The sequence below is a fragment of the Pongo pygmaeus genome, chromosome 7, assembly GCF_028885625.2.
Source record: "Pongo pygmaeus isolate AG05252 chromosome 7, NHGRI_mPonPyg2-v2.0_pri, whole genome shotgun sequence".
NCBI classification, from domain to species: Eukaryota; Metazoa; Chordata; class Mammalia; order Primates; family Hominidae; genus Pongo; species Pongo pygmaeus.
Genome location: NC_072380.2, coordinates 111555990 through 111569667, shown reverse-complemented (window position 1 = coordinate 111569667; position 13678 = coordinate 111555990). Strand labels below are relative to the sequence as shown.

The 13678-nt window shown below is 42.2% G+C and overlaps 1 protein-coding gene across 23 annotated transcripts in view; it reads right to left on the bottom strand.

The window, feature by feature from the left end:
• VPS13B (vacuolar protein sorting 13 homolog B) overlaps nt 1-13678 on the bottom strand; it is a 915151-nt gene that overhangs the window by 755486 nt on the left and 145987 nt on the right. For all 23 annotated transcript variants that reach the window (XM_063669399.1, XM_054497603.2, XM_054497598.2 and 20 more), the window contains exon 15: nt 10240-10434. In XM_063669399.1, the coding sequence (XP_063525469.1) occupies nt 10240-10434 (195 nt within the window). The remainder of the gene's footprint in view (nt 1-10239; nt 10435-13678) is intronic.

Here is a 13678-nt window from a genome sequence, read left to right as displayed (position 1 = left end):
TTAATTCCTAAACAATAAACCTCTAAGAAAATAGAACAAAAATCAACTACAGCCTACAGGCCAAATCCCACACACTGCTTGTTCTGGGATAGCCTACAAGCAAAGAATAATTTTTACACATAAACATTTATAATCAACATGGTGGGAACAATAAGTTGAAATCCCAATTAGGTGAAATGTTGTCCCTCCAAAAAGAATTCCATTCTTCTCATTAATAAAACTGTATTACCCGGCCAGGCACGGTGGCTCATGCCTATAATCCCAGCACTTTGGGAGGCAGAGGCAGAGGTGGGCGGATCACGAGCTCAGGAGTTCAAGAACAGCCTGGCCAACACAGTGAAGTCCCGTCTCTACTAAAAATACAAAAAATTAGCCGGGAGTGGTGGCACGCGCCTGTAATCCCAGCTACTCGGGAGGCTGAGGCAGGAGAATCACTTGAACCCGGGAGGCAGAGGTTGCAGTGAGTCAAGATTGTGCCATTGCACTCCAGCCAGGGCAACAGTGCAAAACTAGATCTCAAAAAAATAAATGAATAAAAGAAAAATAAAACTGTGTATTACCCAAAAACTGTACTCAATTATTACATTTTGAATATTATAAACTCAACATTTGTAAAATTTGTTCTCTCTCTTGTTATTTAAGTTCCTACATAATATCCTCAATTTTGCCACTTGGTCCACAAAGCCTAAAATATATACTGAGTCTGTAGGCAAAATTTTGCTGACCCCTGCTGGAGGGTATACACTGAAAATTGGAACAAATGGGTTGTAAGGTAGATGTGCTTTCAAATGTATTACATGCTGCTACTTCCAAAATAAATATGCCAGTTTATGTAACCGTAAAATGTGTATGAAAACATTATTTCCTCCAAATCCCTTGGGATTTTCTTCAGGTAAAAAATTAACAGATCCAAAGAATCCAAAGGGTTTTCATCCTACTCTAACTCCTTGTTCTGTCTGAAGTATGTATCGTAGCTGATCCGTATGAATAAGGCCTTAAAGTTATATACTATTCCCTCCCCCTCCCCCTCCCCCTCCCTCTCCCCTTTCTTCGGTCTCCCTCTCCTTCTTTTTTCGGTCTCCCTCTGTTGCCGAAGCTGGACTGTACTGCCGTGATATCGGCTCGCTGCAACCTCCCTGCCTCGGGCTCCTGTGACTCTCCTGCCTCGGCCTGCTGAGTGCCTGGGATTGCAGGCGCGTGGCGCCACGCCTGAATGGTTTTTGTGTTTTTGGTGGAGACGCGGTTTCACCGTGTTGACCGGGCTGGTCTCCAGCTCCTGGCCTCGAGTGATCTGCCTGCCTCGGCCTCCCGAGGTTCTGGGATTGCAGACGGAGTCTTGCTCACTCAATGCTCAATGGTGCTCAGGCTGGAGTGCAGTGGCATGATCTCGGCTCGCTACAACCTCCACCTACCAGCCTCCTGCCTTGGCCTCTTAAAGTGCTAAGATTACAGCCTCTGCCGGGCCGTCACCCCATCTAGGAAGCGAGGAGCATCTCTGCCTGGCCACCCATCATCTGGGATGTGAGGAGCCCCTCTGCCCGGCCGCCCCGTCTGGGAAGTGAGGAGCGCCTCTGCCCAGCCGCCATCCCATATAGGCAGTGAGGAACGTCTCTGCCCGGCCACCCATCGTCTGGGATGTGAGGAGCGCCTCTGCCCGGCCGCCCCGTCTGGGAAGTGAGGAGCGCCTCTGCCCAGCCGCCATCCCATATAGGCAGTGAGGAACGTCTCTGCCCGGCCACCCATCGTCTGGGATGTGAGGAGCGCCTCTGCCCGGCCGCCCCGTCTGGGAAGTGAGGAGTGCCTCTGCCCGGCCGCCCCGTCTGGGAAGTGAGGAGCGCCTCTGCCCGGCCGCCCCATCTGGGAGATGAGGAGTGCCTCTGCCCGGCTGCCACCCCGTCTGGGAGGAACTGAGGAGCACCTCTGCCCGGCTGCCCCGTCTGGGAGATGAGGAGCACCTCTGCCCGGCCGCCCCATCTGGGAGGTGAGGAGCACCTCTGCCTGGCCACCACCCCGTCTGGGAGGAAGTGAGCAGCGCCTCTGCCCGGCTGCCCCATCTGGGAAGTGAGGAGCGCCTCTGCCCAGCGGCCACCCTGTATGGGAAGTGAGGAGCGCCTCTGCCCGGCCGCCCCGTCTGGGAAGTGAGGAGCGCCTCTGCCCGGCCGCCCCGTCTGGGAGGTGAGGAGTGCCTCTGCCCGGCTGCCGCCCCGTCTGGGAGGAAGTGAGGAGCACCTCTGCCCGGCTGCCCTGTCTGGGAGATGAGGAGCACCTCTGCCCAGCCGCCCCGTCTGGGAGGTGAGGAGCGCCTCTGCCTGGCCGCCACCCCGTCTAGGAGGAAGTGAGGAGCGCCTCTGCCCGGCTGCCCCATCTGGGAAGTGAGGAGCGCCTCTGCCCGGCCGCCACCCCGTATGGGCAGTGAGGAGCGCCTCTGCCTGGCCACCCCGCCTGGGAGGTGGGGAGCGCCTCTGCCCGGCCGCCCCGTCTGGGAGGTGAGGAGCGCCTCTGCCCGGCCGCCACCACGTCTGGGAGGAAGTGAGGAGCACCTCTGCCCGGCGGCCCTGTCTGGGAAGTGAGGAGCGCCTCTGCCCGGCCACCCCGTCTGGGAAGTGAGGAGTGCCTCTGCCTGGCCGCCACCCCGTCTGGGAGGAAGTGAGGAGCACCTCTGCCCGGCGGCCCTGTCTGGGAAGTGAGGAGCGCCTCTGCCCGGCCACCCCGTCTGGGAAGTGAGGAGTGCCTCTGCCTGGCCGCCACCCCGTCTGGGAGGAAGTGAGGAGCGCCTCTGCCTGGCTGCCCCATCTGGGAAGTGAGGAGCGCCTCTGCCCAGCTGCCACACCGTCTGGGAAGTGAGGAGCGCCTCTGCCTGGCCACCCCGTCTGGGAGGTGAGGAGGGCCTCTGCCTGGCCGCCTTGTCTGGGAAGTGAGGAGCGCCTCTGCCCGGCCGCCCTGTCTGGGAGGTGAGGAGCGCCTCTGCCTGGCCGCCACACCGTCTGGGAGGAAGTGAGGGGCTTCTCTGCCCGGCCGCCCCGTCTGGGAAGTGAGGAGCGCCTCTGCCCGGCCACCCCCTCTGGGAAGTGAGGAGCGCCTCTGCCCGGCCGCCCCGTCTGGGAGATGAGGAGCGCCTCTGCCTGGCTGCCACGCTGTCTGGGAGGAAGTGAGGAGCGCCTCTGCCCGGCCGCCCCGTCTGGGAGGTGAGGAGCGTCTCTGCCCGGCCGCCCCGTCTGGGAAGTGAGGAGCGCCTCTGCCCGGCCGCCCCGTCTGGGAAGTGAGGAGCGCCTCTGCCCGGCGGCCCCGTCTGGGAAGTGAGGAGCGCCTCTGCCCGGCCGCCCCGTCTGGGAAGTGAGGAGCGCCTCTGCCCGGCGGCCCCGTCTGGGAAGTGAGGAGCGCCTCTGCCCGGCCGCCCCGTCTGGGAAGTGAGGAGCGCCTCTGCCCGGCCGCCCCGTCTGGGAAGTGAGGAGCGCCTCTGCCCGGCCGCCCTGTCTGGGAGGTGTACCCAACAGCTCCGAAGAGACAGCGACCATCGGGAGTGGGCCATGAGGACGATGGCGGTTTTGTTGAAAAGAAGGGGGGGGAAGTGTGGGGAAAGGAAGGAGAGATCAGATTGTTGCTGTGTCTGTGTAGAAAGAGGTGAGCATAGGAGACTCCATTTTGTTCTGACTAGGAGAAATTCTTCTGCCTTGGGATGCTGTTGATCTATGGCCTTTCCCCCAGCCCCGGGTTCTCTGAAACATGTGCTGTGTCAACTCAGGGTTAAATGGATTAAGGGCGGTGCAAGATGTGCTTTGTTAAACAGATGCTTGAAGGCAGCATGCTCTTTAAGAGTCATCACCACTCCCTAATCTCAAGTACCCAGGGGCACAAACACTGCAGAAGGCCGCAGGGACCTCTGCCTAGGAAAACCAGAGACCTTTGTTCATGTGTTTATCTGCTGACCTTCTCTCCAGTATTATCCTATGACCCTGCCATATCCCCCTCTCCGAGAAACACCCAAGAATGATCAATAAATACTTCATAAATAAAAAAAGAAAGAAAGAAAAAAAAAGTTATATACTATTCTACAAATTACACAATGCAGTCACATTACCAAATTTTCTACATATGTTTCAAATATCAGATGCCTTGAAACTCTTAGCTACTCAATACCATACATATTCAAAGGATGGGTTTGCCAGATACATAAAGAGGAATTGGTAAGCCATAAACAAGTGTCATCTCTCGGGGAGAGGAGGTTGAAGAGATGTTAGGCAAAGCATACAAAATTTCAATTAGATAGGAGAAATAAATTTAAAAGATCTATTGTACAACATGAAGACTATAGTAAATAACAATGTATTCTATTAAAAAATCAATGACAGCAGATTTAAATGGTTCTCATCACAAAAATGATAGTATGTGACATAATATATGTTAGCTAAATTGAGCTATTTCAAAATGTATACATATTTCAAAACATGTTATAAACAATAAATATATACAATTTTGTCAATTACAAATAAAAGGAATCTTTCATCTGCATATTTTCCATACAGATCCATGCCAACTCTCCCAATTGGTAAATTTTATTACATGAAGTGGGAATTATGAATCATTTCATCATATAGCCAATACAGCCAAGGTTAAGTATACAAAATTAAAACTCAAGCATTTGTTTAAGTACTTAATTGAAAATTATATATGGACTAAAATGCCAAACACATGAATCCTCTACTGTACTACTGTAACATGATAAAACTAAAACTTTAAAAACTTCCTCAATGGCTACTGAAATCAACCCAAGTAACATGAACTGCTATAAACTTTATAGCAAACTGGTAAATGGAGTCACATCACAGTAGCCATATAAAAAAAAACTCTCTACCACATCCTGAAAGTATTCAAATATCCTACGTCACAGTAGAAGTATGAAAATGAAATGAAATATTCAAGACAAGATTCAAGGCTTTATTTTCAAAAGTATTTAGTATTCTTGGCCAGGCGCAGTGGCTCACACCTGTAATCCCAGCACTTTGGGAGGTCGAGGTGGGAGGATCAATTTGAGGCCAAGAGTTCGAGACCAGCCTGGTCAACATGGTGAGACCCTGTCTCTACTAAAAATACAAAAATTAGCTGGGTGTGGTGGTGCACACCTGTAATCCTAGCTACTTGGGAGGCTGAGGCAGGAGAATCGCTTGAACCTGGGAAGTGGAGATTGCAGTGAGCCTAGATTGTGCCACTGCACTCCAGCCTGGGTAACAGAATGAGACTCAGTCTCAAAAAAAAAAAAAAAAAAAAAAAGGATTTAGTACTTTTAACACCAGTGAATGGTTTTCCTATGCATATTATGCTATTCCCACTCTGCCTAACACCTTACTTCCTGAGACATTAAATGTATCCATTATGACTGTATTGACTGTATTCAAACAGGCCAAAATATAAAAGAAAACTAGACAGCATGTGTAGCAAAGGCCCTTTTTCCAAAATATATCGGTAGTACACTGTAAATAACTTTTACATTACACTGGAAATGTGAGTTTTAACATATTGACAAGTAGAAATCGTGAAGAACTATTCCAATAAATTTTATGTCAGTATGGATGGTGACTATATTGATGACCAATGGTTTTGGTGAACATCCTTCTTGAGTATAGAGACTCACTTTATTTATCCATAAGCCGAATGTCAATGTTTTATGTTGACTGCATGTTAACTGATATTTGCATATATTGGCTTAAATAAAATATATTATTGACATGAAAAAACAAAGCAAATATTCTTAACACTGTAATCTGATATTAAATTTGTACCAATATTTTTAAAAATTGTACACTTCTATGTATTAATTGTGACAATAAATAAAAAAGCTTAAGTATAAAGCATTGAATCTGAAAATTATAAAGTATAAAGCATTGTAAAGTATAAAGTACATTTATAATCTTTATATCTAGGTTTTGAAAATATTTCTGCTACTCCATATAACATAAAACATTACGGTAGATCACTAAAATAATGGCCCCAATGAGTCACACTTCCCTGTGTCCACACCCTTTTGCAATGTGATCTGTTGTTCTCCCACCAAAGGAGCCATCCTTGAGAAAAAAGCCTTTGCAAAAACAACCAAGAAAACATGTTCTTCTAGTCTGCATGGTCTGAAAACAGTCAAATGTTAACATCTTACATTTATACACACCTGCAGGTGATCTAAAACTGGTATCTTGAAATTGGTTTATTTTTGTGTTACACATATACAAATACTTAAAAACTTTATAACTTCAAATAAACTAATTAGGCCAAGAGCCTATTCGTGGAGTCCTCTAATCTTTTGATACATTACATGAAAATTAGTGCTTTTTTAGTATCTTTTTTTTTTTTTTTTTTTGAGACAGGGTCTTACTCTGTTGCCTAAGCTGGAGTGCACTGGTGCCATCACAGCTCACTGCAACCTTGACCTCCTGGGCTCAAGCAAATCTCTCACCTCAGCCTCCCAGGTAGCTGGCACTACAGGCATGCAACCACAATGCCTGGCTAATTTTTGTATTTTTTGTAGAGATGAGGTTTCACCACTTTGCTCAGGAGGGTCTCGAGCTCCTGGGCTCAAGTGATCCACCCATCTCAGACTCTCAAAGTGCTGAGATTACAGGCGTTAGCCACCATACCCAGCCAGTACTGATTCTTAAATTCAACTTTTTATAGTTTTCTTTTGTTCATAAAACAGAAGTTGATTGTGTACACACTATTTCTATTTAAACCATACATCTCTGCTTGCTTAGCTAAAACATGTATTGTTCAACATTTGAGGTTATTGTTTGTATATACCTGCATTGGATGTATTACTTATTTTTTAAAAATTGAAAGAGCTGGGGAAAGCTACCAATAATTCACTTTACATAACCAGATGGACATACCCAAGAGATACTGCAAGTTCCACATCACCACAATACAACAAATATCACAATAATTTTTGGTTTCCCAGTACATATAATAAAAGTTATGTATACACTTACACTGTAGTCTATTAAGTGTGCAATAACATTATGTCAAAAAAAACTTATATACCTTAAATAAAAAGCACTTTATTGGCTGGGCACAGTGTTTCACACCTGTAATCATAGCACTTTGGGAAGCAAGGGAGGCAGATAGCTTGAGTTCAGGAATTCGAGACCAGCCTGGGCAATGGAGCAAAACCCCATCTTACCAAAAATACAAAAAATTAGCTGAGCATGGGCATGTGTACCTGTGGTCCCAGTACTTGGGAAACAGATGGGAGAATCGCTTGAGCTCAGGAGGTGGAGGCTGCAGTGAGCCGAGATCATGCCACCGCACTACAGCCTGGGTGACAGAGTGAGACTCTGCCCCCACCCCTTACAAAAAGTACTTTATTGCTAAAAAATGCTAATGACCATCTCAACCTTCAGCAAGTAATAACCTTTTTGCCTTGATGTTCATGGCTGCTTACTAATCAGGATGGTGGTTGCTAAAAGTGGTGGGGACAGCTGCAGCAATTTCTAAAAATAAGACAACAGTGAAGTTTGCCATATTGATTAACTCTTCCTTTCATGAAAGATTTCTCCATAGCAGGCAATGATGATTGATTGAGGTTTGATGGCATTTTAACAGTAGTAAAACTTCTATCAAAATTGGAGTCAATCCTCTCAAACCATGCCATTGCTTTATCAACCAAGTTTACAGAACTTTTTAAATTCTCTGTAATCATTTAACAATGTTCCCAGCATCTTCCCCAGGAGTAACTGCCATCTCCAGAAATCACTTTCTTTGCTCATCCATAAGAAGCAACTCCTCCTCCATTCAAGTTTTATCATGAGATTGTAGCAATTCAGTCATATCTTCAGACACCAATTCTAGTTCTCTTGCTATTTCCATTACATCTGCAGTTACTTCCTCCATGGAAGTCTTGAACCCCTCAAAGTCATCCATGAGGACTGAAATCAACTTCTTCCAAACTCTTGTTAATGTAAATAGTTTGACCTCCTTCTGTGAATCATAAATATTCTTAATAGCATCTAGATTGATGAATCTTTTCCAAAAGGTTTTCAATTTGCTTTGCCCAGGTCTATCAGAAGAATGGCTATCTATGGTAGCTATAAGCCCTACAAATATATTTCTTAAATAATAAGACCCCAGAGTCAAAATTACTCTTGATCCACAGGCTGCAGAATGAATGTCATGTTAACAGGCATGAAAACATGTGCATCTCCCTGTACATCTTCATCACAGGTGTAGGGTGACCAGGAGCATTGTCCGTGAGCGCTAATATTTTGAGAGGAGTCTTTTCTGGACAGTAGGTCTCCACAGGCTTAAAATATTTAGTAAACCATGACATAAACAGATGTACTGTCATTGAGGCTTTGTTGTTCCATTTATAGAGCATGAGCAGTGAAGATTTAGCCTAATTCTTAAAGCATTTTGGATTTTCAGAATGGTAGATGAGCATTATCTTCAACTTAAAAAGTCACCAGGTACATTAGCCCCTAACAAGAGAGTCAGTGTCTCGCCCTGTTGCTCAGGCTGGAGTGCAACAGCCTGATCTTGGCTCACTGCAACCTCTGCCTCTTGGGTTCAGGCGATTCTCCTGCCTCAGCCTCCTGAGTAGCTGAGATTACAGGCACACACCACCACACCCGGCTAATTTTTTTGCATCTTTAGTAGAGATGGGGTTTCACCATGTTGGCCAGGCCGGTCGATCTCCTGACCTCGTGATCCACCCACCTCAGCCTCCAAAAGAGCTGGGATTACAGGCATGAGCCACCGTGCCCGGCCGCCTTTTGAAGTTTTGAAGCAAGGCATTGACTTCTCCTCTCTAGCTATGTAAGTCCTAGATGGTATCTTCTTCCAAGAGAAGGCTATTTCGTCTACATTGAAAATCTGTTTAGTGTATCCACCTTCATCAATTAACTGAGCTAGATATGGATAACCTGCCCTAGTTTCTATGTCAGCACTTGCTGTTTCACCTTGCACTTTTATGTTATGGAGATGGTTTCTCTTACACTTCATGAACCAATCTCTGCCAGCTTCAAATTTTTCTTCTGCAGCTTTCTCAAGTCTCTCAGCATTTACAGAATTGAAGAGAGTTAGGGCCTTGCTTTTCATTTAAGGGAATGTTGTAGCTGGTTTGATCTGCTATCCGGACCACTCAAACTTTATATCAACAATATGGCTGTTCCACTTTCTTGTCATTCCTGTGTTCACTGGAGTAGCACTTTTAATTTCCTGGAGACTTTTCCTTTGAATTCACAACTTGGCTGTTTTGCAAAAGAGGCCTAGCTTTCAGGCCTCATCTTGGCTTTTGACACACCTTCTTCATTAAGGTTAATTACTTCTAGCTTTTGATTTAAAGTAGAGTTATGGGACTCTTCCTTTCACTTGAACATTTACAGGCCATTGTAGGGCTATTAATTGGCCTAACTTCAATATTGTTGTGTCTCAAGGATAGGATAAGGGAAAGAGAAGGGGGAACTGGTCAGTGGAGGACCCAGAACACACCCAACATTTACTAAGTTCACCATCTTAAATGGGTGCACTTTTTGGTGCCTGAAAAAGTTACAGTGATGACAGATCACAATGCTAAAATAATAATGAAAACTTGTGAAATATTTGGATAATTACCAAAATATGACACAGAGACACGAAGTGAGCACATATTATTGAAAAAATGGCACCAAAGCCTTGCTTAATGCAAGATTGCCATAAACCTTCAATTTGTTAAAAAAAAAAAAAAACACACACACACATACACACACACACACACAATTACTATGAAGTACAATAAAGTAATGCATGATAAAATGGCATATGCCTGTATTTAAAATAAATTTCCCTTGCATCAATAAATTAACATGAATTAAATAAAGGTGACATAAAAAAGTTTTAGGCCCTCTTTCTGCCTCATTATGCCTCACATAAATGCTCCCTTCAAAAAAACATGAGTCTTCAAAGCATCCATATTAAACTAAGTGCTCTTTCACATTGCTTATAAAAATTACCATCAATGATAAATAAAATTATTCAAAAGTTATGATTAACCATTCATTTATAAATATCAAGCTACTAATCTCACATAATTGAAAAATCTTTAAAATAAGTATATTTTTATTACTTACTTTATTGGAATAAATACATCTTATTTCTTATTTAAATCTTACCTTTCAGAGTACTATTTCTCTGAAATTGCAACATCAAGAAAAAAGAAACTTATTTGATGATCCCAAAGCCAAACCCATGCTAACAAACAAGAAAATTCACTTTTCATACCTTAAGATAGCAGTGTACATAACAATAATGAAGCAGGTTATCAGAAGGTTGAGTAAGGCTGCTGACCACATGCACCAACTGTTCAGCATACATCGGCACTGAATGTTCAAGATTAATTTTATCCACCAATATTCGAATGGATGGCAAAGGCCGAAGAGACTGGAAGTTTGTAGTATTCATGAAGTTACTTGAGTTCTAGAAAATAATAGTGTTCGCTTTATATTTTAAAAGTGGAGCAGTGACTGAGTTGCAATTACCTCTATGCAAGCTTCAGATCTGCACATTTGCAGTGATATCAAATCAATCTAGAAATGATGCCTTTCTACAGATCTCTCTTGCCATAACCAAATAACAAATGTCTTTCTATATATTTTAAATATGTCCCAGACTTCAAAGAATGCATATTTTTTGCAAAATTATCATTGCCCTTTCAGCTCAAGCTTTTTTTCTTTTTCAATCAACTGGAATAGTATCACTACATGCCTCAGTATGATGAAGATATTTTATTAAGCTTAATTATTCCAAAATGTTTTCTAGATATCCAAGAGTCAGCATCTTTTATTTTAATCTCTTTTATTCACATTTAGCTGACTAAAGAACTAAATGGACTACACCACACAGTGTCAAAAACATTCACAATAAGCAATGTTTGCAGGTAAGAAAAATTCCTGATCTGTATCGTATCTACTAACAATACACATGTTAAGGGCTCATAAAGTCCTAAGAATCTTGAGGACGGCACAGTATTCTCAGTTTTACAGAATCTTTCTGAGCTTTCAAGTAAATACAGGTAAGTTTCAAGATGTCCAGCATATGTACCCTGAGTGGCAAATGATCCCTGTCCTAGAACTCCCTCACTCCCTTAAAATGCTCTACCTGTGGTTCTCAATGAGGAATGCCATGACTTCCCATCCAGAAGAATATGACAAAATGCAAGAAGAGCAGTTTCATTGCTTTGTCTGTCTTTCATTGTCACAATAATATTGGCCTTTAGCAGGTATTGGCCAAAGATAGTAAATGCTACATAATAATTCTCCAATCCAAAAAAACCAAAAGTGCCATTACTGAGAATCACTGCTTAAAACTAAGTTGAAAATACAATCCTGATTTTTTACTCATTACTAATAATTTTAAAACCACCATTTATTTAGGAATTATGTTGCTTTTTTAAGTGACTTTCTTTGGGATTACTAAAAAATAACACAGAATAAAGCACACAAATCTGAAGGGTAGAGCTGAATGAATTTTTACATCTGTAACCACCACCCATCTGAAGCACCCTACAAGACTGTCCCATGTCCCTTTCAAGGCAATACTAAATCCTCAACAGACATAGCTAATCACTTCAATTGCCATAGATTAGTTTTCTCTCTTCTTGAACTTCATATAAATGAAATCATATATTATATAATTTTTTACTCAATATTACACCTGTAAGAATTATCTGTGTTGTCCTTTCTTTCAGTTCACACTTTTATCATTATGAAGTGGCTCTCTTTATTTCAGTAATACTTCTTACCTTAAAATCTACTTTATCTCTTAGTAAAATAGCCATGCTATCTTTCTTTTGGTTAGTGTTTAAATGGTATATTTTTTCCATCCTTTTCCTTCAAACCTGTATCCTTACGTTTTCCAGTTTCACAATTTTATTTGGTGCTTTTTTTTAATGGACTGAGGTCTCTTTGGAAATCTTCCGCCTTTCTGTCTTCTTCCTTAAGCAATTAATCATAAAGTCCATGTCTAACAACTCTAATACCTTAATCATCTCTAAGTCCATTTATATTATTGATTTTTTATTATATTTAATTCAATTGGTTCTATTTTTAGTATAACTCATAATTTTGTATCAAGCAGATGACATCATGGATAAAAAATTATAGAGGCTCTGATAATGCTATCTTCCCCTAAAGTAAGTTAACTATTCTTTGGCAAGCAGACAGAATACAAGTATATCATCATGGTCCTATCCAGGACTGAAATTAGGCTTTCTTAGACTAATCTATTTCAATCTGTACTTATTCCTAGGGTGTGGCCCTTATAAGGTCTCAAAGGAAGGCCCCAGGTGCTAATGTGGCAGGGCCTGAACTCTAATTGTAGATACACAGCACCATGCAAATAGTCAAATTTATACTTTGCTTTCTGCTGGGTTTCCTGAAGTCTTGCATTATACATGGGCAGCTTAGGAATTAGCCAACAATCTAAAGGAAATTTTATACAAATTTGTGGGCTGCCTTCTGAGTAAGACCTCCTTGTTAGCATTTTTCCTTTTGACAGGCATACTGGAAGACCAGACATGGCTAACAAAAGAATCTCTAAGCTTGAAGATATCTCAGTAGAAACTGCCAAAAGTGAAAAGCAAACCAAAAAAAACCCGGAATATTTCAGAACTGTGGGACAACTACAAAAGATGTAACATACACGTAATACGAATTCCACAAGAGAAGAAAAGAGAGAACGAAACAGAAGAAACATCTGAAACAATAATGACTGTGAGTTTCCTCAAATTAATGTCAGACACCAAACTAGAAACCCAGGAAACTCAGAGAACACCAAGCAGGATAAATGCCAAAAAAAAAAAACACCTACACACAGACACATCATTTTCAAATCATAGAAATCAAAGATAAAGTCGCCCAAAAAAATACATGTTACTTATAGAGGAGCAATTATATGAATTACACCTGACCTCCACTCAAAAATAATGTAAGCAAGAAGAGAGCAAAATAAAGTATTTTAAGAGGAAAAAACCCACAAACCTAGAATTCCATACCCCATGAAATTATCCTTCAAAAGGAGAAAAAAAGACTTTCTCAGACAAAAAAAAAAATTCAGAGAATTTGTTTCCAGTATATCTGCCTTACTAGACGTGTTAAAAAAAATTCTTCAGAGAGAAGAAAAATGATAAAGGTCAAAATTTCACATCTACATTAAAAAAACAGCATCAGAAAAGGCATAAGGTAAAAAAAGACTTAATTTTTGTTATTCTTAATTGATCTAATACATAAATTTGGTCAAAATAATAATAGTAATATGTATTTAATTATGTATGATTGTGTGTGGCAGGCTTATGAATGCTTATATAAAAGTAAAATGAATTACAGCAATGATACAAGAAACAGGATGGCAGAATTAGTATTTCTTTTACTATAAGAAACTCTGACTACCTGTAAAGTGGTATGGTGTTATTTGAAAGTGGACTTGAATTAATTGTAAAAATATAATGCAAATTCTAGGACAAACACTAAAAAGAAGTATAACAGGTAGGTTAATAGAGGAGAGAAAATCGAATAATATAAAATGCTCAATTAAAACCACAAAACGCCAAAAGAGAGTGGAAAAAAAATCAGGAACAAATAACAAGGGCAAAAAATAGAAAATAGCAAGAAGTATGGTTGATATTAGTCCAATTATATTAATAATAACTTCACATCAATGGTCT